This window comes from Schistocerca gregaria, chromosome 3 (assembly GCF_023897955.1).
Source record: "Schistocerca gregaria isolate iqSchGreg1 chromosome 3, iqSchGreg1.2, whole genome shotgun sequence".
NCBI lineage: Eukaryota > Metazoa > Arthropoda > Insecta > Orthoptera > Acrididae > Schistocerca > Schistocerca gregaria.
In genome coordinates this window covers 460147306-460172360 of record NC_064922.1, presented here as the reverse complement: position 1 = coordinate 460172360, position 25055 = coordinate 460147306, and the positions used below count along the sequence as shown (strand labels likewise).

General features: G+C 44.5%; 1 protein-coding gene across 3 annotated transcripts in view; it reads left to right on the top strand.

Moving 5' to 3' along the window:
* Positions 1-25055, top strand: part of LOC126355204 (LIM domain only protein 3-like) — a 295646-nt gene that overhangs the window by 196805 nt on the left and 73786 nt on the right. For all 3 annotated transcript variants that reach the window (XM_050005436.1, XM_050005439.1, XM_050005437.1), the window contains 3 exons: positions 7361-7454; positions 13819-13956; positions 22495-22620. In XM_050005436.1, the coding sequence (XP_049861393.1) occupies positions 7366-7454; positions 13819-13956; positions 22495-22620 (353 nt within the window). In that variant the 5' untranslated portion in view covers positions 7361-7365. The remainder of the gene's footprint in view (positions 1-7360; positions 7455-13818; positions 13957-22494; positions 22621-25055) is intronic.

The following is a 25055-nucleotide window of genomic DNA, read 5'->3' as shown; positions in this document are numbered from 1 at the left end:
TTCAGGGCTCCAAAAATGAAAAAAAAAAATGGCTCTGAGCACTATGGGACTTAACATCTGTGGTCATCAGTCCCCTAGAACTTAGAACTACTTAAGGCTAACTAACCTAAGGACATCACATACATCCATGCCCGAGGCAGGATTCGAACCTGCGACCGTAGCTGTCATGCGGTTCCAGACTGTAGCGCCTAGAGCCGCACGGCCACACCGGCCGGCTCCAGAAATGATAAATTTGCATAGTGAGACATCGGGCTACATGAAGGGATGTTTAAGGGATTCCCAGTGGAACTTGTGAACTGTATTCGAATCAGCCTTAACAACATTGGGCGGGCATTCTGTTTGCCGTTTGTTTCAACTACGCTACAGAGGTGTCGCTGAGATGCTCTTAAGTATCCTCCATATAGTACCGATGACATTCTATTTTTGGAGCCCTGTAGAAGGGCATTCGTGGCCGTCAATTTACTTCCGACGAAGAGATGCACGCCTGGTCACAATCATGAATCCGTAGGCAACTACAAAAATTTGTTTCGTGAACGCTCATAGTGGAAGAAATCTATTAATTGTTGCGGCTATTACTTTCGAAATAAGAAACAATTTACTTTTTTCCATCTATCTCGTTTCCATTTGACTGCCCCTGTTACGTACGTACTTGCTATGTACCAAGTGTCACTATCTGGAAAGCACTGTAATAGGTTTGAGTCTGAAAAGGGGTAACAAAGAGGCATAGATCAGGAACGTCTGTGACAATTTTAACCAAACGTTACGTATAAGCGTGACCCATTATATAACAATACAGAAATTACCACAGCGCTTTCTCATAGTGGCGGTGTTGCTGATGACATGAAAAAATAGTCGGTAAAGACCAATAATAGCGTCGAATACATAGTTGTTGGTGTTGCCAGGATCATTGGTGACAGTCCCGATGACGTTTCACTCCTGTGGATGAAGAAGGGCAGGGGGTGCATATGGACATATGAAGATATCATTGTAAAACATGAAGCAATTTCTATGAAACATGGGACGTTTATGATATGCTAACTGCAAGAAATTAGTCACAGGAGGACACCCATAGCGCTCCAGTAGTTAAGAGTGTGGGTGAAAAGTGAAGAAACAAGGGCATAACTTAAGGAACGCCTTTAGTAAATGCAACGAAATTTGGTTTTACCTGTGCATTATTTTCAGTGATCAATAAATTTGCAACTTAAAATTATTCAGACCGCTTATATATGCGACAAGATAATGATGAGTCGGTTTCAGTTTAAAACAAACTATTGCACCATGAAAAGTAATAAATCTAGTTGGGTACAGAAAACGGTTTTTTCTCATTCGTACGATAAAATAGGGTATCCAATTAAATGAGTACTAGAAGCTAGGAAACAAGATAAAAGGTTTATTCTGCAGCAAAAATTATCTGATAATATGAAGAAATCCTTCAGTCTACTACCGAGAAATACAATAAACTTTTTTGAGTACCAGAACCGGTTTTTACCAAACTACTTAAAAAATTCCAACTATTTCACTGATATAGGAAAGGTTCTCAATAACTAGACCTAACGAAAAAACCGGAAACATAATTTTTAAGAACATAAATAACAGACGAAATAGTTGTTTTCTTGCTGAGTACTGGAACATTGTTCATGAGCGCAGTCAGGACAAGATGGACATTGGATTCATGTTCCCTTTGATTAAGGGAGTGAATATAGCCCATTACAAAATATGTATGTTCGGTCTGGGTCTTCTTCGACGAAGAGAAAAATTTTCAAATGGTGCGAAATCTTATGGGACTTAACTGCTAAGGTCATCAGTCCCTAAGCTTACACACTACTTAACCTAAATTATTCTAAGGACAAACACATGCGCCCATGAAACTTCCTGGCAGATTAAAGCTGTGTGCCCTACCGAGACTCGAACTCGGGACCTTTGCCTTTCGCGGGCAAGTGCTCTACCATCTGAGCTACCGAAGCACGACTCACGCACGGTTCTCACAGTTTTACTTCTGTTTCGTGCTTCGGTAGTTCAGATGGTAGAGCACTTGCCCGCGAAAGGAAAAGGTCCCGCGTTCGAGTCTCGGTCGGACACATAGTTCTAATCTGCCAGGAAGTTTCATACCAGCGCACACTCCGCTGCACAGTGAAAATCTCATTCTGGACACGCACCCATGCCCGAGGGAGGACTCGAACGAGCCGCACAGTCCATGACTGCAGCGTCCTAGAGCGCTCGGCTAATCGCACGCGGCTCGAAGAAGAAGTCGAAGAACATTGTTTCTTCAATTCTTCTCTGAGCTGGACTAGTCTTCCTAACTGTCGTTTTCTGCTACTTCACCTTCGTAACAGCTTGACATTTTAGTTTCTTCTCCGTAAAAAGTTTCAGTTGTGAGATTTTCCTTTTTTCTTTATCTTTCTTGATTTATCCTTCAGCTTCCAAAATACTTACTTATGGAGGCGAGATCATATTACGGTTTTGCCCTTTCTGCTCTTAGTGATTTTCTTTGGCACCTTCTACAAAGTCAGTCCTTGGAAGAGGCATCAGAACCTTTTCCAACCCAGTTTTGGCCTTTCCCGGCCCCCGACCCCTGGCCCCCACCCCCCGTTTTCCCATCAGAGCAAGTTTAAACTTCGAATAAATATTCTAAGACAAAAAAAATCACACAACATGAATGAATTATCTGACCGTTTCGGAAATCAGTAGATGTGACATATATGCATATACCAACAAGTGATTTCAGTTTCAGGAAAATTGGATGGATTTATTCAAAAGAAAGAGTTCCACAAATTGAGCAAGTCAATAACGCCTAGCTTGGCACTGATTGATTGAGCTGATGTCCTCCGGAGGGATATCGTGCGAAATTCTGTGCAACTGACGCGTCCGGGCGTCAGAATCCAGAGCTCGATGGAGCTGGGGTAGCATCCGGTGATCTTGCTCGTCAAGGTAATGTGGGGAGGGGGGGGGGGGGGCATTATCTCTCTGAGATGAACGCCCGGGATAGTTGACCATGGAGGGCAACAGAACAGGGCGTAGAATATCGTTGACTTATCGCTGTGTCGTATGAAAAGAAATGGCAGCCCAGACCATCACTCCTGGTTGTCGGACCGTACGGTGGACGACAGTCAGGCTGGTATCCCACCACTGTCCAGGCGTCTCTACACAAGTCCTCGATGGTCATTGGAACTACTTTAGAAGCGGGATTCATCACTGCAGACAATTCTATTGCCCTGACATTCCCGGACGAAGAGGTGTCTGGATACGCCGCAGCTGGGATACCAAAGTGACTGTCGCATGCCATAATGCCTGACAACCAGGAGTGAAGTTGCTATTTCTTTTCATAGCAGGACCCTTTCGGTTGTCATCCGTGACACTGTTGCAGCACAGGGATACGTTCACGATACTCTGTGCCCCATTTCTTGACATTCGTGACAAGGCACCCTGGGCTTACATTTCAGCAAGAAAATGCCCGCCTACTAACGGCGAGAGTTTTTAATGTTGTCTTCGTGCGTACCAAACCCTACCACGGCCAGTAAGGTTGCCGGATATCTTCAGAGCTGAGTGTGTTTGGAGACCTAGATCCATGCATGCTGAGAGTGAAGAAGCGGCCTGGTGGTGTTCTACCTTGGATGAAGTATAGGAAGCGGAATGAAAGGTATGCTACACGCGAATGTTGCGCTGTGGAACCTCTGCAGTAACCACCGCTTTCAAAGTGCCGTTACGTGAGTGGGGAAGCGAGTAACGGGGACCACAAGCGCCTTTCAGAGGGGAGGAAGCGGCTGCGAGTGCGGCCTGCCGAATGCGTCTCTGCTGGGATGGGGTTGTGGACCACACACGCATTACCTTCAAAAGAACGGACCGCCAACTGTACGCGAGGACCCGTCGCGAGGCCCATAAACTGTAAACGCCCGATAGAGTGACCGTTAAGTGTGTCGACGGAGGCACTCTGTTCTCGAGCCGTCCGCAGAAGGTCCTCGCAGCGGGCAGACTTCCTGGAAGCGAGTGAATGCGCCTGCAGACATTCCGCTCCCGGAGCACCCGCACAAAGGGTGGTCCGTGGACCGTGCCCCACTGGGAGACTCCCCAGGGTGGATGGTGAGGGTGGGGAGGGGGCGACAGCTGGTTGCCCGCCTCCTCGCGTGGGACGCGACAGCTCGCCCGTTGCGGCTTCCAAGCGTACCGCCCGCTGTTGGGACACAAGCGGCCGCGCCGTCAACGGTACCGTTTACAATGGCTACCACAAACACTTTTGCTCAGCTGAAACCTTGACCTCACGCCACAGAAACGTGCAGGTGCATCCCGCCACGACCGCCCTCAGAGGCCAGTGAGGCACGTACCCAGGTTAGCTGGCGGAGTGACAGTGTGCTAGTGTCTCTGTCCCTGAGCGGCGGTCCACATCAGAACAGCGCGTGTCTAGCCGTGCGTCTTACATCTGCACATAATGAGCAAGTATATTTTGACTTCCAATTAATATTCTAGTGCGTGGACACAGGTTTTAATTCTAGTCTTATGATACTCCTCGCTTAAATTTGAACTAAAAGCGTCTGCGTTGCTGCGCATCTGTGGTATCACGGCAGGATGTACTGCTTTCGGTGCTAGATCTGCTAACCCAATAGTCTCTACAGCAGTGGTTCCCAACCTTTCTGAGACCATTACCCCTGACAGCAGTCGTATATTACCTAGTACCCCTCACCCACCCATACCCACCATCAACAGTAGCACCTAACTAAAATTCAGAGTGAAGAAGAATTATATTTGAAGACGAACTAAAGAGTTAGTGAGACACTTGGTACTGCTAACTTTTAATAACCTGTACTCAGCTCGTGGTCTCGCGGTTGCGTTCTCGCTTCCCGAGCACGGGGTCCCAGGTTCGATTCCCGGCGGGGTTAGGGATTTTCACCTGCCTCGAGATGACTGGGTGCTTGTGTTGTCTTCATCATAATTCATGAAAAGGGGCGAGATTGGACTGAGAAAAGGTTGGGTATTTGAACGGACGCTGATAACCGCGCGGTTAAGAGCCCCACAAACCAAACATCATCATCATTCTAACAATCTTTTATTTATAGAATGATGAAAAGATTGCTAGTGTATTGTGTTACCTAAAATTACTTCTCAGAAACGAAACCTAACTTTCCATATTGAGGGTAGAAGTGTTACAAAACTTACTTTCTCTGTATCATTCCTTCCCATAGCGTCACTTGTTTCACCCACATACCGCGTCTTCTCAACTTTTTATGTCTGACCATTGTCACTAACAATATTAATAATAATAATAGCACAATGTAGCTCCTACAGCAGTGGAACAGCCATTGCATACTCACAGTTGTACTGTCAATTAGTTCGTTTATTGTTGCGAAGTGAACAACGAAGAAATTTTTGGTATGTTGCAGGAACTCTCTAGAACTAGAGACGGAATTTTAATGAGATATTTAAGCGTATGTGAGTATAAGACTCATTTTTATTGTGATAGATGAATAGTACAAAGTACGTGTGTAGTCATTATTAAAATAATGAAGACTGCACCAATTACTTATTTTTTCATGCTTAGCACAACACGTTTCGAGAATTTATCCTCATTTTGAAGTGCATTTGTGCAGGTATTCAGCTGAATATTTTTGGTGATGTTTGTATGTCTGATTTTCTGCCTCTCTTGTATCACACTTACAAACATCACCAAAAATATTTATGTAAACAAATGCACAAATGCACTTGAGAATAATTTCTCGAAAAGCGTTGTGCTAAGCGTGAAAAAATAAGCAACTGGAATAGTTTTCATTATTTAATTCTTGAATGACACAGTTGCAGTCTTTTCTGAAACATCGAATATGATGCACGGATTAATATATGCAGCCAATGGACGAAGATACAGAAATGTTCACTTGAAGGGGACTAAGCAGGGGCATTGGGTCACCGGTATGAAATAATGTATTTCGTTTCAAATATACTAACAGTTTTAGTAAAATAAAGGGATTTTGGAAGCATTGTGTATCTAAGCATGGCATTTTTTAATTATCAAATTGTAACACGAAAACTGGCAAAATCGGTATTTAATTTTGAACAGAGTTCATACGTAAACGTAGCTGAGCATGTGCTGTAACGCCTGTTTGCTGTCACTTGAAAATAACTCTCTGGTAGCCGCTTAGTCTTAGTAGTAAAGAATAAATGTATTAAAGCTTCCAAGCATGATGCGGCTTTTTTAAAGCATCTCATTGTTTATAACATCTCTCTTGAACTATTTGTCGTGCAATGTTTAATTTGTGTGGGTAGATTCAGCAGCAATGTGCATGATGGCTGCGAAATATGTTGCGAACAGAGTTAGTAGCAAAGAAGTAACGAATTTAAACGACATGCATGATGTGACAGTTTTTCAAGCATTTTAGTGTATATAACTTAGTATCTCCTCAAGTAAGCAAAGTGGTTCTTATGCGCACAGCGATTGTTGGCTGATAGTAAGGAATATGTGTACCAAGTTAGGCCGAAATCGGTCCATTGGTTTAGGAGGAGATGTGGAACATGTAACATCGATTTTTATAATATGAATTGATTGCGCATAAGCGGCAAGTACTCTTTTATCTACTTTTTGATGGCTACCAAATAAGCTGAAGACTCATTAAGGTACTGGAATGTCTTCTTCTACGAGAGTAGTTCGATTTAAATTCTTGTCCAAGTATTCATAGACTAGCAGAGAAAATGGAGGGATCCTTTCAATAGGACGCCGCAAGCTTCCTGTAGCTATCTTTTCCTGGGTTAATGCACCGTCTCTAAAACCTTCTCTGTGACTGAATATTAATCTGTATGTATGCATGTGTGTATGTATTAAGCCGGGGACCTAGAAACGATGGAGAGGCTTCATTCCGCAGTAGCCCTCAGTGGTTCACAACCCCAGAACAGGTCACAGCAGTCCACCACCCACCTCACTGCTGCACCACACCGAACACAGGATTGTTAGGCGGTTCGGCCCCCAGTGGACACCCCCCGGGAACGTCTCGTACAAGACTAATGTAACCCCAAATGTTTGCGTGGTAGAGTAATTATGGTGTACGCGTATGTGGAAATGGAGTTTGTGGAGCAATCGCCGACACAGTGTAACTGAGGCGGAATAAGGAGAACCAGCCAGCATTTGCCAAAGCAGATGGAAAACCGCCTTAAAAACCATTCACAGGCTGTCCGGCACACACGACATAATCCTCCGGGAGGATTCGTGCCGGGGACCGGCACACTTTACCGCTCGGGAAGCAGCGCGTTAGACCGCGCGGCCAGCCGGGCGGGCCATATTAATCTGTAACTTCCCTTTCTTTTTTCTAAAATTTTATGCTGACAGGTGACAGGTAACTGACACTTGTTCCGTAGTTTATGACCGCCTGTTTGTTTGTTGCAGGTTTCATGATGACGATGGACGTGAAGGCGGAGCCGCAGAAGAGCAGCAGCCCGCCCCAGGAGTGCGCTGGCTGTGGCAAGAAGATCACCGAGAGGTGAGTCTGCACCCGAGGTCGCAAGTGTCTGCTCTTCCTAAGTAGCCCAGGAAAAATTTGTTTTATAGATATACATATATAAATGGAGAACCTTTATTACAGTGTCATCATTCTCGGCGCCTAAACGGCTCAGAAAGTTGTTTGACTAAAGACTTTCTTTTACTTATTACTTTTCATTTGAAATAACAAAGTTTATCGTTATTCATGTGACAGCATGCGCTATCAACATGTTCTGAAACGACGCGCATAAAAACAGGATTTTACCGAGCTCATATATCCACTGAAATATTAAGCGACCAAACAGCTAAGATTTACTATTTTTCAGTATATGAAACCTAGCCTTTAGGATATGAACTCTTCCCTCTATTGCATGACATAGGAAACGCTTGTATGGCAGAATAGTTCCAAATATCAGGTTATGACTCATGAGGATTTATTTGCTGAGCTACCTCTGAACATTGTGTTTGTGTCTGTTTGTCTATTTAGATTCTGGACTGTGTTGTACATTCATTCAAATGTTATCGGCTACGCAAGAAAAATATTTCTTTGAATTTGGTTTGTATTGGTGTGGAAAGGCAGTACTGCGTAGTAGGGATAATCCACTTTACATAAGTCTTTTTTATTGGAAGAGTTTATGTCCAACGGCTTCACTATCAAGTAACTCGTGACTTACAACAGTTTTTCCCCTAGAACCTACGATTACTGTTTATACGAAAACCACAGTGTCTCCTCATTTTACCTGAAGTATTGTTTATTCGTATCTTCACCATTGAAATTGAGATTTTACTAAGATAAAAGTTAAGGTGATGTGGTTTCTGATACAAATGGTCCATTTCTCTGGTCTCTCATATGATCGAAGTAGATCCGTGATTCACGTATGGTAAACTTACTTTTACTTATGGCACAGTCTCATTTATGACGCAATCATGACCCGTTTAGGCATACAATGGCTGTGTTCATGTACTACAAAAGCAAAACGAGAAAATCGTAGGTTAATGTATCTTTAATTTTTGTTATTAAATTCAGTTTGACGACGCATGTAACAACGGTTTTGTTTACCAAATGCCAACATGACTAGTAGCTGTGAACTGCATATATTTAGATTTTAATATACTTAGCTCATGAACAGAAGAGGCAAATTCTTATTTTTAAGGTATATTGGTATATACTTTTCTCTTTTTCCCTGTTGTAGCATCTGAAGATGGCCAATAGGTCGAAATTCGTTATGAATATGGCGTTAACTGTAATTGTATAAAAAAATAAAAGGAAATTAGCAGGTTAGTTTAAGTTCCCCTTTTGCGTTGTTAGAATATGCTAGTAGCGTGGCTCAAGTATTGTGGAACGTTAATTTAGAAAAAAAAGTGCACATTACGATAGGTCATTTGGTCTACTGTTGCTTTACATCCATGAATGCTGTATGATACAGTGAGCATCGGATTTACGACTTCCGACCGCCATCACGTTGGATTCTCTGGAGCACTAGTTACTTGTCAATCAACTTTTAAATTAGAACAAATATGTAACCACACATTTCGAAAAGGCCATATATGTAGGGGGTGAACAACGGCTGCGGAGATGTGTACAAGCAAACAGATGTGCAACTGTTAGCTAACTTCGTTAACAAAGACATGAATGATGATCCACTTAATAAACAGAAAACTGAAAAAGTGTTCAAGTGTAGTATTCGATAAGAAAACGTGTGTGTGAAAGGAAGAAACAAATCATACTGAAATGTACCGTGTGTGTCCTATTTACGTTCAGCAGTATTCCCATTAACGCTTTCGTCACTGACTGTGAGATATTCGTTCAGAGATTTTCCCAAAAATGTTTTGATCATGGATGTTAAACGACCTAGTTTCATAAATAAAGAAGTGCCGCGGGATGCGATTTAAATTCATGGCTAGAAGGGAAGGGCTAATTGATGTGTTAACCATTCAAAGCTCTGTTTGCATTTTGTTTTCCCTTGCTTGCTACCGCTTTTACTTGCCACAATTTTTTGTGTTTCTCTGGCTTTAGTTTATACGAGGACTTATAGACACCAGAAGACCTAACACATTCGGGACTGGGTTAGGGATAATATAGATGTAACTCATTATTTGAGTTTGATCCTTATAATAGCCAATATTGTAATGAAACGCACATTACTCTGAACTGTAGAGCGGAGAGACTCTATAACAACAGGAGGACATCATAGCTGAGAAATGAGTGACTGAATCGAAAAAGTGGTCTTACATTTTTTGAAGATGATCCACATGAAGGGCGTTTCCAAACTGAGTTCATAGGTGAAAACATGAAAAAAGTGCGCAGTATGATGCTGGACGATCGGTGTCTGAAATGTATGAAATTCATGACGAAATGAAAGAGTATAGTGAATTTAAATGAAAATTTAACGATGGCAAAAGCTTTCTTATTCACCATTGATCAAAGGAAAAACGGAGAAAATATTTCAGCAGGGGTTCAAAATTTTCAAAGATAACATATGAAGTTTGTATGCTATTTCGTTTCTGTGGATGGAACCTGAGTCCACCGCTGCGTGATAAAAATAGTAAACACAATAGGGCATCAAACCCACTCGCCTGCTCCAAACTAAGAAAATTTAATTTTATCTTCGGTATAGGATATAACCATTGTTTTTTGGGATCTCTGTAAAGAGGAAAACTACACCTGGAGAACACTACACAAGCCTTGTGGACCAAAAGGCTGAATAATGTAAAAAGTGTCTTCTTACATAGGAGGATTCATGTGCCCACATACATTTGTTGATAGTGAGGAAACAGAGAGATTTTATCAGTTGTTTGTTGTAGCATTTAAACTATTACCTGTATCTCACATCCTGTATATTCTGCCTGGTCCTGTCGTAGAAAGAAAAAGAGGTCTGTCATGCCTTAAGCTTTGTTCCACCTGTTGCAGCTAGATTTTATCTTTACATCTTTTTGCTGCTTTTTTATCTTGCAGAGCATATTGCCAAAAATATGGTGTTCATCATGACTTCTCCATTCCACAAAAAGGGTTATAAGGATATAGAAAACATAGAGGCATCTCATTAATCAGCACAGCCTCAAAAGTGTTCGCCAAGATTCTCCAAGAGAGATTGAAACCATTTTTAAAAGAGTGAATGGACGAGAGACAAGCGGGATTTATGAAAAATCGATCCACGTCTGATTAGATATTCAAACTGAAAGAGTCTATATCATATTACTTAGAAGACAACGAAACAGTGGTATACTGTCTGCTGATTTTAAGAAAGCTCATGATAGCACAACCAGAGTAAAATTGTGGAAGAAATGCAGATGTTTGGAATAGCAAAACAGATTGCAAATGTTGTAAAAGTTGCACTGGAAGGCTTGAAAGGGATGACTTTTGAAACAAAAACAAGAGTGAGGTGACAAATAGAATATCACCACTTTTGTTCAACTTAATAATACAGAGAACACTAGATGAAGCAAGCGAAGCAGAAAAGGGAATTTGTGTAGGATTAAAAATGGAGGTACTGGCCTTTGTAAATGAAATAATACTAATTGCTGGAAATATAGATGACAGAAAACAAAATTTATGGGGATAGAAAGAAATTACAAGGCAAAGTACAGGATTTCATACAGACTGATAACCACATGTTTGAAGAAACAGAAGAGTTTAAATGTCTGAGGGTTGTGGTAAACGACAGGAACGATGGGAGACAAGGAATAGAAGTCAGGATTAAAACGACAGACAGACAGTCATATCCACTCAACAAATCACTGTCATCCGACATGTTTTCAAGAGGAAACAAAATAAGGACACATAAAAGTGTAATCATACCTGTATTACTATATGGGGCTGAAATATGGAGAATAGATAAGTACACGGAGAGGAAAATAAAGGTTTCAGAAAGTAATATCCTGCGGAAGATATTTGAACCAATTTGTGAGAGAGGAGAAATGGCGAGGAAGAAACAGCAGGGAGGTCATGGAGGAGTATAATGAACCAGATGTTTTTGCGGGAGCTGAGACAAGGGGACTGAAAAGTGCTGGCCACGGCTATAGTGAGAGGAGGGATCGAGACAGGGATAGGTTAGAGAAGAGACGTTAACGACGAAGACCTTTAGGAAGACACAAAATAAGACGGAAGGACGAGGTGACCTAGTTCTTAAGATACTCGGAACAAGAGATGGCGATTCCAAGGGCAGAACTTCGTGGAGGAGGCTGCCTGAAAGGCAAAAACCGACTGTGGTCTGTAGAGCCAGGAGAGTAACAGTAAGTGAGAGTATGTAAGTATTAGAGCACCAGCGAAAGAGTTTAAGGATCGCTTTAGTTAAGGAAAAAGGTACGGTAAAAACAACATTTTCAGTCTAATAATAAAGTGATTCAGAGAATAGCTAAAAAATATTTTTTGCAGTTCTTCAGCGATGGAATATTAACACTGGACATTATGATTTGACCTTAAAAGTGACCTACATCGATAAACAAGTGGATACTTGAACAAAAAGTAACATAATGTTTCAGTACCTTGCCTCATATTGGTGTGCTCTTAACAAGGCCGAAGGTTGGGCGACGCAGAGAAGTAGTGAACGAGCTGACGCTCCATTCAGTAACACCATATGGCGCGTCTGCCTGTATCGTGTGCGTAAAATATATAGGGTTGATTTTCATTTTAGTTTACACACGGTTGAGGTTCTCAGCCACAGTAGTTCTGATTATGATTGGCATAAAGCTAACACGACAAAGTTTACGTTAAGAAATGCGTTGGTTCTCCAAGTGACAGTTTTCCCAGCATATAAATTTGTTTAGGATTGATTCAGAAGCAGAAACAGCTACCCGACGAAGCGGTCACTAGGCTGCTGCCAGTTACCAGAAATCCTCTCTGCGCAGAACGCATCGTGCGCTCACCATCTTACTTGCACATCATTACAGTATAATAAGCTCATATTTCGTTAGGTATTTCTGTCCGCAATGTGGGATTCAGCTTCTGGGGGTTCATAACTGAAAATACACTGTCGGAAAAAAGTCACAATACCGAGAAGGTGTTGTGCGACATAAACAAAAATTGGTAGGTATGTTTCTACGTCTGTAAGATGATGTCTATTCAAGTTTTACGCCAGTCGCCTAAGAGCGGCGCTAGTAACACCACTATGAGGATGTAAGTCAGGTTTGCTTTAAATACACGTTGTAAAGGTCGTGAGCATTAGTTACATTTGAGATTGGACGTTGTAAGTCAAGAATGCCATTAAGGCGAAAAAGACGCGGCTACCAACACATCACTTAGTTTTAACGAGGTCGTGTAAAAGGGCTACGAGAAGCTGCATGTTCCTTCTGCGGTATTGCAAAAAAGACTAGGCGGGAATGTAGCCACCATATATGTTTGCTGGCAGCGGTGACCACGGGAATGTATGGCAACGGGAAGACAGAGCTCCGGACGACCACGTGGCAATACCGAGAGCGAAGACCGTCATGTTTGGTATATGGCTCTGGTGCGTCGTGCTACATCTGCAGCATCAATATGAGCAGCATTGGCTCCACAGTGACACATCGAGCAGTTACAAATCGGTTACTTCGAGGACAGCTTTGAGGCCGACGTCCTGTAGCGTGCATTCCACTCACCCCAAACCACCGCCATTTGCGACTTGATTGGTGTCAAGGAAGTGTCATTGAATTGGAAGGCAGTGTGGAGATCTGTTGTGTTTTCTGATTAAAGCTGGTTCTCCCTCGGTGCCAGTGATGGCAATTTGTTGATTAGGAGGAGGCCAGTTGAGGGCATCCACCCAACCTGTCTGCGTGTTAGACACACTAAACCAAGACCTGGAGTTATGGTCTGCGGTTTGATTTCGTATGTCAGCAGCAGCAGTCTCGTGGTTTTTCCACTCGCCCTCACTGCAAATTTGCACATTAAGCTAGTGATTCGACTTGTTTTGTTTCTATTCGTGAACAGCTTTCCAGGGGGTGCTTTCCAACAGGATAATGAACGCTCACTCACCGCTGTTGTAACCCAACATGTTGTACAATGTGTCGACATGGTGCGTTGGTCTTCTCGATCACCAGATCTGACTCCAATCGAGACGGACCAAGTGCAAAGGGCAAGGAACTCCATCCCATAAACTGACGTCCAGCACAACACAATGCATGCACGTTTTCATGATTTAATTCAACATTCTGGCAGTTATAGTGATTATTAATGTACCAGAATTTCTCATTTGCACGCTCACATTACCCTGTGGTCCTGCAATGTTACACATTCACAAATATTCCGTAGACAAATGTTTTCCCTAAATTTCATTACTCTGTATTAATTATTTTTTGGTGTTGTGATTTTTTTTTTTCGTCAGTGTATATGTTGATGGTAGTTGCTACAAGGGTTTTCGCTGTTTTGAGCATTGTTGATGTGGTTGCAGGTACCTGCTGAAGGCGCTGGACCTGTTCTGGCACGAGGACTGCCTCAAGTGCGGCTGCTGCGACTGCCGCCTGGGGGAGGTGGGCTCCACGCTCTACACCAAGGCCGACCTCATCCTGTGCCGCCGCGACTACCTCAGGTGAGCTCAGCCTGCCGACCAGCATCCCACTCTGAGGATGCTGTTGTAGGACATAGCAAGAGAGAAACATTTCATTCCAGAGTGGTGAAAAGCCAGTATTAACCAGTATACACATCATTCAAACCACGCATGTACGAACATTTGAGTAGAAAAAAATGTCTCCAGAACTGCTTCGAACACATGCAGAAATGTATCCATTCTAAAGGTTAATATTTGGAGAAAAAGCGATTTAAACGATTTCTTACTCGTTTTTTGTGAATTACTAAAAAAACGCCGGGGTTACCAAGAAGATCTCAAAAAACACATCGATGGACGAATGCGAACATTACAGCAATACAAAGTCTTGAAAAAACGTAGATTTATTACCACGAAACTGCTGTGGAAGACACTTGAATATGACGTAAGATAATATGGAAATCTGTGCCTGAAAAATACTGTAATTCTTTCTGAAAAATGCATGTTGATATTCAAAAATTAGCTTCCAGATGACTGGTTGGTGGATTCGGGGAAGGGGACCAAACAGAGAGGCCATTGGTACCATAGCTTGCAGATTAGGATAACAAATACAATATGAACCTCCACCGACGAAATTACAAGTTTTCTCTGGGATACTTTCGAGTATTTTGCCGTCGCGTGCACTTCATCTCCAGTGGCCCGTTGCAAACTAATAGAATTTCGTTGGTTTCTTTCCCCCAGTTACCTCTGAATCTGTATTATACTGAAAATATCTGCACCACAGGGCAAGGGTTAATGCTATTCGCTGTGTCTCTTTTTTTGAAACATACCTGGTGCATTCACTGTCGATACTTGCTGTTGACACCAATGATGTACACTTTACTCTTCACCCTCGAGTTTGCACTCAGTACTGCTCAGCTCTTTGTTGTGCCTGTTTTTAATGTGGCGTTAGCTGTACGTCGACAGTGATACGCAGTAGGCTGAGTAGGTTTACAGCTGGCCAGTGTGCACGCCGTGTACGAGTTCACTGAATGCAATGTTAGAGTGGCTGAGTGACTCTATGTCTAGCCGTTCCCACAGCGGTGGCCAGAACACTGTGCTGTAATTGTTTGAGATTCGTTTGAGGGTTGCTGCACAACTCTGTGTTCTGATACACGTTCGAGGCTTTTTCACTTTTGTGAAGGTATTTTCACAGCAAAAAAGTAGCTGAGCTACAAAAGTCGAAGGAATTATAGCTGCTTTGCTACTCTATTATGACACACTAGAGATCACGGCTTCCTCATACTAAATAATTAGAAATTATACCTAAATAATCCACAAAGTCTAGTTGGTGGTATTCTGGTTCTCCCTGCATTTGTTATCCCAGTCTGGAAACTAATCAATGAGTATCGACAAGCATTCTCCAGAGAGATGTTCAATTTTTTTTCAGACACACCTAGTCTTATCTTATGCCTTATTAATAGGGCTTTCGCGTCATTTATGCTTCACTAAATAAATGTCTCATACGGATACCAGCTGAAGAACTCGTACTGCCTGAAATATTCATCTGCAGTCACTGATTTCTCACACTAGAGTGCAAAACGTAAGGACGAAACTAAGTTTCACATGTTGTTTCACTGACAAGTAACATAGCACCATGAACTGTGAAATCTCTGCTTATTTCGTTGCCTGTTACTATCAATTACCTTCTGTATTATATTGTAGCCGTGTTTTCTGTGTAAGATACAAGCTTCGAGCTATGTTACTTCGTAGTGAAACATCACGCGAAAGTTTCTTTTTACTTTAAGCTTTGCACATCACCGTATTTGAGATCGTCAGCGTTCTATGTAATTTTGACTCACGGATTTTAGAACTCATTTTACGACAGCTAACTTTTCAAGTTAAAAAAAAACTGTTTTGCTTCTGGAAACATTTTTTTCCACTCTGATATTCGTATGTCAAAAATATAGTTTGGGAAGGATTCAGCAACATCTCAGAGTAATTAAAATAGATGCCTGCGTATGAAATCATTCTGCTGTAAAATAGGTGGATACTCTCAATGACGTATTAATTCGATCTTTTCTCCGTCAAATAATTGTGATGTATGTTGATGTAACGATTTTGGTTGTTTTCGTAAGGTCAGAGATGACTTGGCGTAAACAATGTTTTGTATTGTATTTAACATTAACTGTTCATCTACACTCTAAAGCAAAGTTGTTGACGTCTCCAGTATAACCGAAGAAATCCTTTCTATGACGTGCTTCGCTGACGAACCACGTTTGTTCGTTACGATTCGACTCGGAATACCAAAACAGTTTATAGCTCCTTAGTTTCCGGCTCGTATGAATATATCTGAAGCTCCGTCTCCTGTGACTCACGTCAGCTTAATCATGCTACACACTGGCGGTTCTTAATGGTCCCTGATGACGCGGCTCCAACATCTGCCCGGATTTCATCCTTGAATGAAGTTCGGTAGGCCAGCACCTCTCACACAGTGCGTCGATCCTGACGTGCGTCTATCTTACGCGGACGTCCACAGCCTGATCTACAGATTTGGGAATGTTCCTCAGCCCACAGCTGAAACCAACGACGCACTACCGATAGAACATGATCAACACATGCAGCAATCCGACGAAAAGGTCTATCTAGCTTCCTGTGGACATAAATGCGAACTAGTTAAAATAGCTGAAGCTGTTCAGTTCAACAGGAGTGCGTACTTATCGGTTGAGCATACTTATAGCCTAGAACGAATGCTACAAACACTGTTCATCTTTGAACTCAGCAGAGTTACTGCTTGCAGAGCATGGACAGATAGGAATCCTGAGCACCATCAGATCGCCGATGAGCGTGACGAATGAATCACTAACACTACAACACCTCAGTAGCGTATATTATAATCTGGTGCCAATGGACGCAGTCCTTCGAGTGTCGCATTTTTTTCCGGTACTGTACATTTTTTAAATATTTGTTTACAAAAATTCATACGAGCCTATTTTTATGCTTCGCTGAAAGTGCGCGCAGTCGGCCGGGAACAGATCAGGTTTGCCAGGATTTTTTCTAAGCAAAGAAGGGATTTTTTGCGAACGTGGCACTTCTGAACTGAAGAAAGAGGGAATTTTTGTGTACTTCAATGCTTTTGTGTTTATTCACGCCTGTTCCACCTCCGTCAGACACTTAAATACACTGAAGAGCCAAAGAAACGGGTACACCTGCGTAATATCGTGTAGGGCTCCTGCGAGCACGCAGAAGCGCCGCAACATGACGTGGCATGGACTCGACTAATGTCTGAAGTAGTGCTAGAGGGAACTAACATCATGAATCCTGCAGGGCTGTCCATAAATCCGTAGGAGTACGAGAGGGAGGAGATCTCTCCTGAACTGTACGTTGCAATGCACCCCAGATATACACAATACAGTTCATGTCAGGGGGGTTTGGTGGCCAGCGGAAGTGTTTAAACTCAGAAGGGTGTTCCTGGAGTCACTCTGTAGCAATTCTGGACGTGTGGCATGCCTCATCGTCCTCCAGGAATTGCTAAAGTCCGCCGTAATGCAGAATGGCTATGAATGGATGCAGGGGATCAGACAGGATGCTTACGCAAGTGTCACCTGTCAGTCGTATCTAGACGTATCAGGGGTCCCATAGCACTCCAGCTGCACATGCCGCACCCCAATACAGAGCCTCCGCCAGCTTGAACTTTCCCCGGCTCCCCTGCTGACATAAAGGGTCCATGGGTTCATGAAGTCGTCTCTATATGAGTACACGTCCATTCGCTCGAAACCATTTGAAACGAAACTCGTCCGACCGCGCATCATGCTTCTAGTCATCCATGTTGACGGACCCAAGCGAGGCATGTGTCGTGCAGTCATCAAGGACACACGAGTGGGCCTTCGTCTCCGAAAGCCCATATCGATGATATTTCGTTGAATGGTTCGCACGCTGACACTTGTTGATGGCCCAGCACTCTATCTGCAGCAATTTGCGGAAGGGTTTCACTTCCGTCACGGTGATCGCTTCTCTTTAGTCGTTGGTCCTATTCTTGCACGATCTTTTTCCGGCCCGCAGCGATGTCGGAGATTTGATGTTTTACCGGATTCCGAGTTTCAAGGTACTCTCGCGAAATGGTAGTACGGGAAAATCCCCACATCATCGCTACCTCGGAGTCCCATCGCTCGTGCGCCGACTATAGCACCACGTTCAAACTCACTTAAGTCTTGAATACCTGCCATTGTAGCAGCAGTAACCGATCTAACAACTGCGTCAGACACTTGTTTCAGTATGTAGGTGTTGCGACCGTAGCGCCGTGTTCTGCCTGTTTACAAATCTGTGTATTTGAATACGCATCACTATACAAGTTTCTTTGGCGCTTCAATGTATAAGCGCACAGTACGGTGAGCGCGATTTTCATCTTTACCTTAGATAAGCCCCGAGAAAACCTTGCACCCTTCATCATAAAAAATATTTTTAATTTCATCTTTTGTCTGGTCTACATCAATGGAAGTTTTCGTCGCCTCTTAGAAACACGGTGTTACAGTGATCGCGGCGTCGTCGCGATAGTGGCGACTGAGATTAAGGAAATGATGAACGTCCTAACACGTTTACCCCATCATATAGTGAAAGAGTCACAAATGGTTCAAGTGGTTCTTAGCACTATGGGAATTAACTTCTGAGGTCATCAGTCCCCTAGAACTTAGAACTACTTAAACCTATCGAACCTAAGGACTTCACACACATCCATGCCCGAGGCAGGATTCGAACCTGCGACCGTAGCGGTCGCGCGGTTCCAGACTGTAGTGCCTAGAACCGCTCGGCCACTCCGGCCGGTAAAGAGTCATACAACTGCTGATATTCTGTCGCTTGTTGCGAAGGTATCCGTCTTCCTTACCCATTTCCAGAAGTTTGGTGTTTAGTCGATGAGTTAATTAATCAATAATGGATAGGGGAAGACTACAGTAAGTGAAAGCGTCTGAGTGAATTTTAATATGAAAATATGTTTTAAATCAAAAGACAAATAAACTGAAGTAGGACTGTCACTCAATGACACTTGCCTACTAACATGTCATTACACCCATGGAAAACGGGACATCCCGCGAAAATCGGTACATTTCTTTAACTCGGCAGTGTAGGTTCACCTGATTATGGATCCGCTCCGATGTAACGCAGTGTGGCTGTCGCCCGAGCAAGCCGCAGAGTTAAGACGTGAAGCGGAGCCCGCAGCTTTACAAGCATTCCGTAGGCGGCATCTGCGGAAGGCAGTTAAGCCGGGCCCGTATAGCCGCGGTAAGCGACACCACTTGCTAGTGCGCCGCTGTGCGCCCGGCCGGACGGACAGGGACGGCTCTGCGGCTGCGACCGCCGGCCACTGGCCGGCGTGGTGCTGCGCTGCGCTGCGCTGCGCGGCTCGGCACGGCCCATAATTTGGCTGGCGTAATGGTTCGCGTAAGACCGCACGGCGGCCGCGCTGCGGCGTTATCTAATTGCTAATAGGTTTAATGGCGGCGCCCGGGATCTGCGGTCGTGCGGCCGCTCGCCATTATCCTGCATTACCGGCAGCCGGCGCGGCGCGTGCGGCAATTGTCGCAGCCGGTGCAGCTGCTGCCAGGCAACGCCGCGTGGGCAGCGGTGCCCGAACTGCGTTGACAACTTCTGTAGCTGCACTGCCGCGTGTACGCTGCGCCATTACAAATAATGCAGCGAAAAGAAAGGGATGTGCACGTGCACCGCTGGACCTTTCAGTTGTAGCACTGCGAAGGGCGCAAGGAATCAAAGTGGACGTTATTGGAGGGAATATTATTATTATTATTTTGTAATTGCTAAACAACCATGGTGTTTGATAACCATTGCTATAAGGGCAGATCATTAAGTTTTAATCGTCACCTGGAAAAATTATTTACATATAAAATTTATGTTGGTTTGCAGGAACATGTTTGCATCACTGGTACACATCGAATTCCCTGCGCAACTAGAGGAGGCAAAACAAAGTGGCGCAGCCGACTCACAACATGGAGACGAGCGGTCCAAAAATATGAGTTTTTAGTTTGACTAGCAACGGTCTTGCCGTAGTGGATACACCCTCCCCGTGAGATCACCGAAGTTAAGCGCTGTCAGGTGTGGTCGGCACTTGGATGGGTGAACATCCAGGCCGCCATGTGCTGTTGCTATTTTTCGTGATGCACTGAGCCTCGTGATGCCAATTGAGGAGCTATTCGACCGAATAGTAGCGGCCTTGGTCAAGAATGGCATCATAATGACCAGGAGAGCTGTGTGCTGACCCCACGCCCCTCCTATCCACAACCTCCACTGAGGATGACACGGCGGTCGGATGGTCCCGGTAGGCCACTTGTGGCCTGAAGTCGAAATGCTTAAGTCCTTTGCAGATATATTGAGACACCTGCCGCTATAGCCGTTGATAATTGCGAAAGGGTTGCTAGTGCAGGACTTTGTGCAAGAATTGACCTCGATTATGTCCGATAAATGAACGATAGCTTTCATGTCGACCACTCTGGTTGGCCAAATTATTCGCTCAAACAATCCAGAATGTTCTACAAACCAATCGCGAACAATTGTGGTCAGGTGACATTACGCATTGTAAGCCATAAAAATTCGAACGTCGTTTTAGGAACATTGAATCAATGAATAGCTGCAAATAGTCTCCAAGTAGCTGAGCATAGCCATTTCCAGTCAATGATCGCTTCATGTGGACCAGAAGACCCAGTCCATTTTATATAAACATAGCTCACACCATTACCGTACGATCATCAATTTCATAGTGCCTCGTTGACAACTTGGATCCTTGCCATCTTGGGGTCTGAGTCGTACTCGAATCCTACCATCAGCTCTTACGAAACTAAGTAGGGACTCACCTGATCAGGCTACGGCTTTCCAGACGTCTACGGTTCACCCGACATCGCCACGAACCCAAAAGAGGCGCTGTAGGCTATTTCCTGCCGTTAGCAAGCAAAGGCAATCGCATCGCATCGATCGTCTGCTGCCATATCCCACTAACTACAAATTGCCCCGCACTGTCCTAACGGATACGTTCGGCCTACGTCCCACACTAACTTCTGTTGTTATATCAAGCAATGCGGCTCGTCTGTTAGCACTGACAAATCTACGCAAACGCTGGTACTCTCGGTAATTAAACGAAGGCCGTCAGCCACTGAACTGTCCGTGGTGAGAGGTAATGCCTGAAATTTGGTATGCTCGGCCCACTCTTGACACTGTGGAGCTCGGAATATTGTATTCGTTAATGATTTCCGAAATGGAATATCCTATGAGTCTATTTTAAAATACCTTCCTTGACTTCCGGAAGGCGTTCGATACAGTTCCGCACTGTCGGCTGATAAAGTAAGAGCCTACGGAATATCAGCCCAGCTGTGTGGCTCGATTGAAGGGTTTTTAGCAAACAGAACACAGCATGTTGTTCTCAATGGAGAGATGTCTACAGACGTTAAAGTAACCTCTGGCGTGCCACACGAGAGTGTTATGGGACCATTACTTTTCACAATATATATAAATGACCTAGAATATGGCGTCGGAAGTTCCATGCGACTTTTCGCGGATCATGCTGTAGTATACAGACAAATTGCAGCATTAGAAAATTGCAGCGAAATGCAGGAAGATCTGCAGCGGATAGGGGATAGGCACTTAATGCAGGGAGTGGCAACTGACCCTTAACATAGACAAATATAATGTATTGCGAATACATAGAAAGAAGGATCCTTTATTGTATGATTATATAATAGCGGAACAAACACTGGTAGCAGTTACTTCTGTAAAATATCTGGGAGTATGCGTGCGGAACGATTTGAAGTGGAATGATCATATAAAAAAATTAATCGTTGGTAAGGCGGGTGCCAGGTTGAGATTAATTGGGAGAGTCCTTAGAAAATGCAGTCCATCAACAAAGGAGGTGGCTTACAAAACACTCGGTCGACCTATACTTGAGTATTGTTCATCAGTGTGGTATCCGTACCAGGTCGGGTTGATGGAAGATATAGAGAAGATCCAAAGAAGGGAGGCGCGTTTCGTCACAGGGTTATTTGGTAAGCGTGATAGCGTTACGGAGATGTTTAGCAAACTCAAGTGGCAGATTCTGTCAAAGAGGCGCTCAGCATCGCGGTGTAGCTTGCTGTCCAGGTTTCGAGAGGTTGCTTTTCTGGATGAGGTATCGAATATATTGCTTCCCCCTACTTATACCTCCCGAGGAGATCACGAATGTAAAATAGAGAGATTCGAGTGCGCACGGAGGCTTTCCGGCAGTTGTTCTTCCCGCGAACCATACGTGACTGGAATAGGAAAGGGAGGTAACGTAAAGTGCCCTCCGCCACACACCGTATGTATAAATGTAGATGTAGAAAGTCTGTTAATTCCCATGGTGCGACCATTAATCCCGTCGCAAACCTTTTCACATGAATCTTCTGAGTACAAATGACAGCGCCGCCAATGCACTGTCCTTTTTGTACCTTGTGTACACGATCCTACTACCATTTGTATACGTGCATATCCCTATCCCGTGAGTTTAATCACCTCAGTGTATATTGAGTCGCAATATGTTTATTACTTAATTACTGCACGTCGAAAACTATAAATCGCTGGTGTCTACAGGCTCTTCGGCAGCACTGGCTACTGTGCGGCGTGCTCCAAGGTGATTCCCGCCTTCGAGATGGTGATGCGCGCGCGAAACAACGTCTACCACCTCGAGTGCTTCGCCTGCCAGCAGTGCAACCATAGGTAAGTGTTACTACGCAGCATTTGCTACCTTACTGGTCAACAGGTCAAAGAGAGTATTACGGGCACACTGAAATATTTTTTTAAGGAGCCATTTGTGTCGTGGAACAACGTAAGTTATGACGCTGCAGCTATTTTCAGGAAAGTCGTTTCGATAATATCTCTACTCGGGAAAAGATTTTCTTATACACTCCTGGAAATGGAAAAAAGAACACATTGACACCGGTGTGTCAGACCCACCATACTTGCTCCGGACACTGCGAGAGGGCTGTACAAGCAATGATCACACGCACGGCACAGCGGTCACACCAGGAACCGCGGTGTTGGCCGTCGAATGGCGCTAGCTGCGCAGCATTTGTGCACCGCCGCCGTCAGTGTCAGCCAGTTTGCCGTGGCATACGGAGCTCCATCGCAGTCTTTAACACCGGTAGCATGCCGCGACAGCGTGGACGCGAACCGTATGTGCAGTTGACGGACTTTGAGCGAGGGCGTATAGTGGGCATGCGGGAGGCCGGGTGAACGTACCGCCGAATTGCTGAACACGTGGGGCGTGAGGTCTCCACAGTACATCGATGTTGTCGCCAGTGGTCGGCGGAAGGTGCACGTGCCCGTCGACTTGGGACCGGACCGCAGCGACGCACGGATGCACGCCAAGACCGTAGGATCCTACGCAGTGCCGTAGGGGACCGCACCGCCACTTCCCAGCAAATTAGGGACACTGTTGCTCCTGGGGTATCGGCGAGGACCATTCGCAACCGTCTCCATGAAGCTGGGCTACGGTCCCGCACACCGTTAGGCCGTCTTCCGCTCACGCCCCAACATCGTGCAGCCCGCCTCCAGTGGTGTCGCGACAGGCGTGAATAGAGGGACGAATGGAGACGTGTCGTCTTCAGCGATGAGAGTCGCTTCTGCCTTGGTGCCAATGATGGTCGTATGCGTGCTTGGCGCCGTGCAGGTGAGCGCCACAATCAGGATTGCATACGACCGAGGCACACAGGACCAACACCGGGCACCATGGTGTGGGGAGCGATCTCCTAGACTGGCCGTACACCTCTGGTGATCGTCGAGGGGACACTGAATAGTGCACGGTACATCCAAACCGTCATCGAACCCATCGTTCTATCATTCCTAGACCGGCAAGGGAACTTGCTGTTCCAACAGGACAATGCACGTCCGCATGTATCCCGTGCCACCCAACGTGCTCTAGAAGGTGTAAGTCAACTACCCTGGCCAGCAAGATCTCCGGATCTGTCCCCCATTGAGCATGTTTGGGACTGGATGAAGCGTCGTCTCACGCGGTCTGCACGTCCAGCACGAACGCTGGTCCAACTGAGGCGCCAGGTGTAAATGGCATGGCAATCCGTTCCACAGGACTACATCCAGCATCTCTACGATCGTCTCCATAGGAGAATAGCAGCCTGCATTGCTGCTAAAGGTGGATATACACTGTACTAGTGCCGACATTGTGCATGCTCTGTTGCCTGTGTCTATGTGCCTGTGGTTCTGTCAATGTGATCATGTGATGTATCTTACCCCAGGAATGTGTCAATAAAGTTTCCCCTTCCTGGGACAATGAATTCTCGGTGTTCTTATTTCAATTTCCAGGAGTGTACTTGGAAAATTACATGAGTGCAAGGCATTAAGATGTCTAAAGCCTGTGTTTCCACCATCGTAAAAATTGACACGAACGACGTAAGTCTTTGATATCATTTAGCAGATGTCCAAATTTTGGGCCTGTTCTCATCAGGTAGGTTGTCAGTAAATACTGTATTGCACTTCTCGATTCTCGTAACGTTATGAAAGTGTTCGCGACGTAGTTCGACACTAGGAGCGCTCACGCCACGAGCTCTGGCAAGTGGGATTGCATGTGCATATGATTAACTCACAACCGATGCTCGACGTATCCATCTATCAGGAAAAATATCCTCTCCAATGTGGCAGGGCGCCGTCTTGTTTCAAATAAATATCATCTCCTCCTGCTGTGAAACATGTCAAATAATACTTCATTAATTCCTGCTAGACGTGCTACGTCATAGTGTTCTCGGTGATGAAATGTCGGTAGAGCACATTCCTTAAATTAGTTTGCAAATTTTCGTGTCGTCGGCAATGAAAGAAAAACTTTCTTGATGATTCGGTAGCGCCATTTTCCTCGTCTATTTGTTCAGTTGAAATGTTTCCTCGGAAAAGACAGAACTGATTTTTCCGCACTTCTTTATCAATTTGAGCCTGTACACCGTCACTCCGTCCTCAATGACATTGTCGTCGATGACTCATTACATCTAATTTTCCTTTCTATGTCTACTTTCTCAATAAACTCGAAATTTCGAACTCTCTGCTTGGATCTCTAGCAAGAGTCTTTTAGTGTCCTCAGATTTTTGAACATTGTCGAAAGAGTCCTGAAGATCGCAGCAGAGTGGTTCAAACGCTATGTTGTAAAG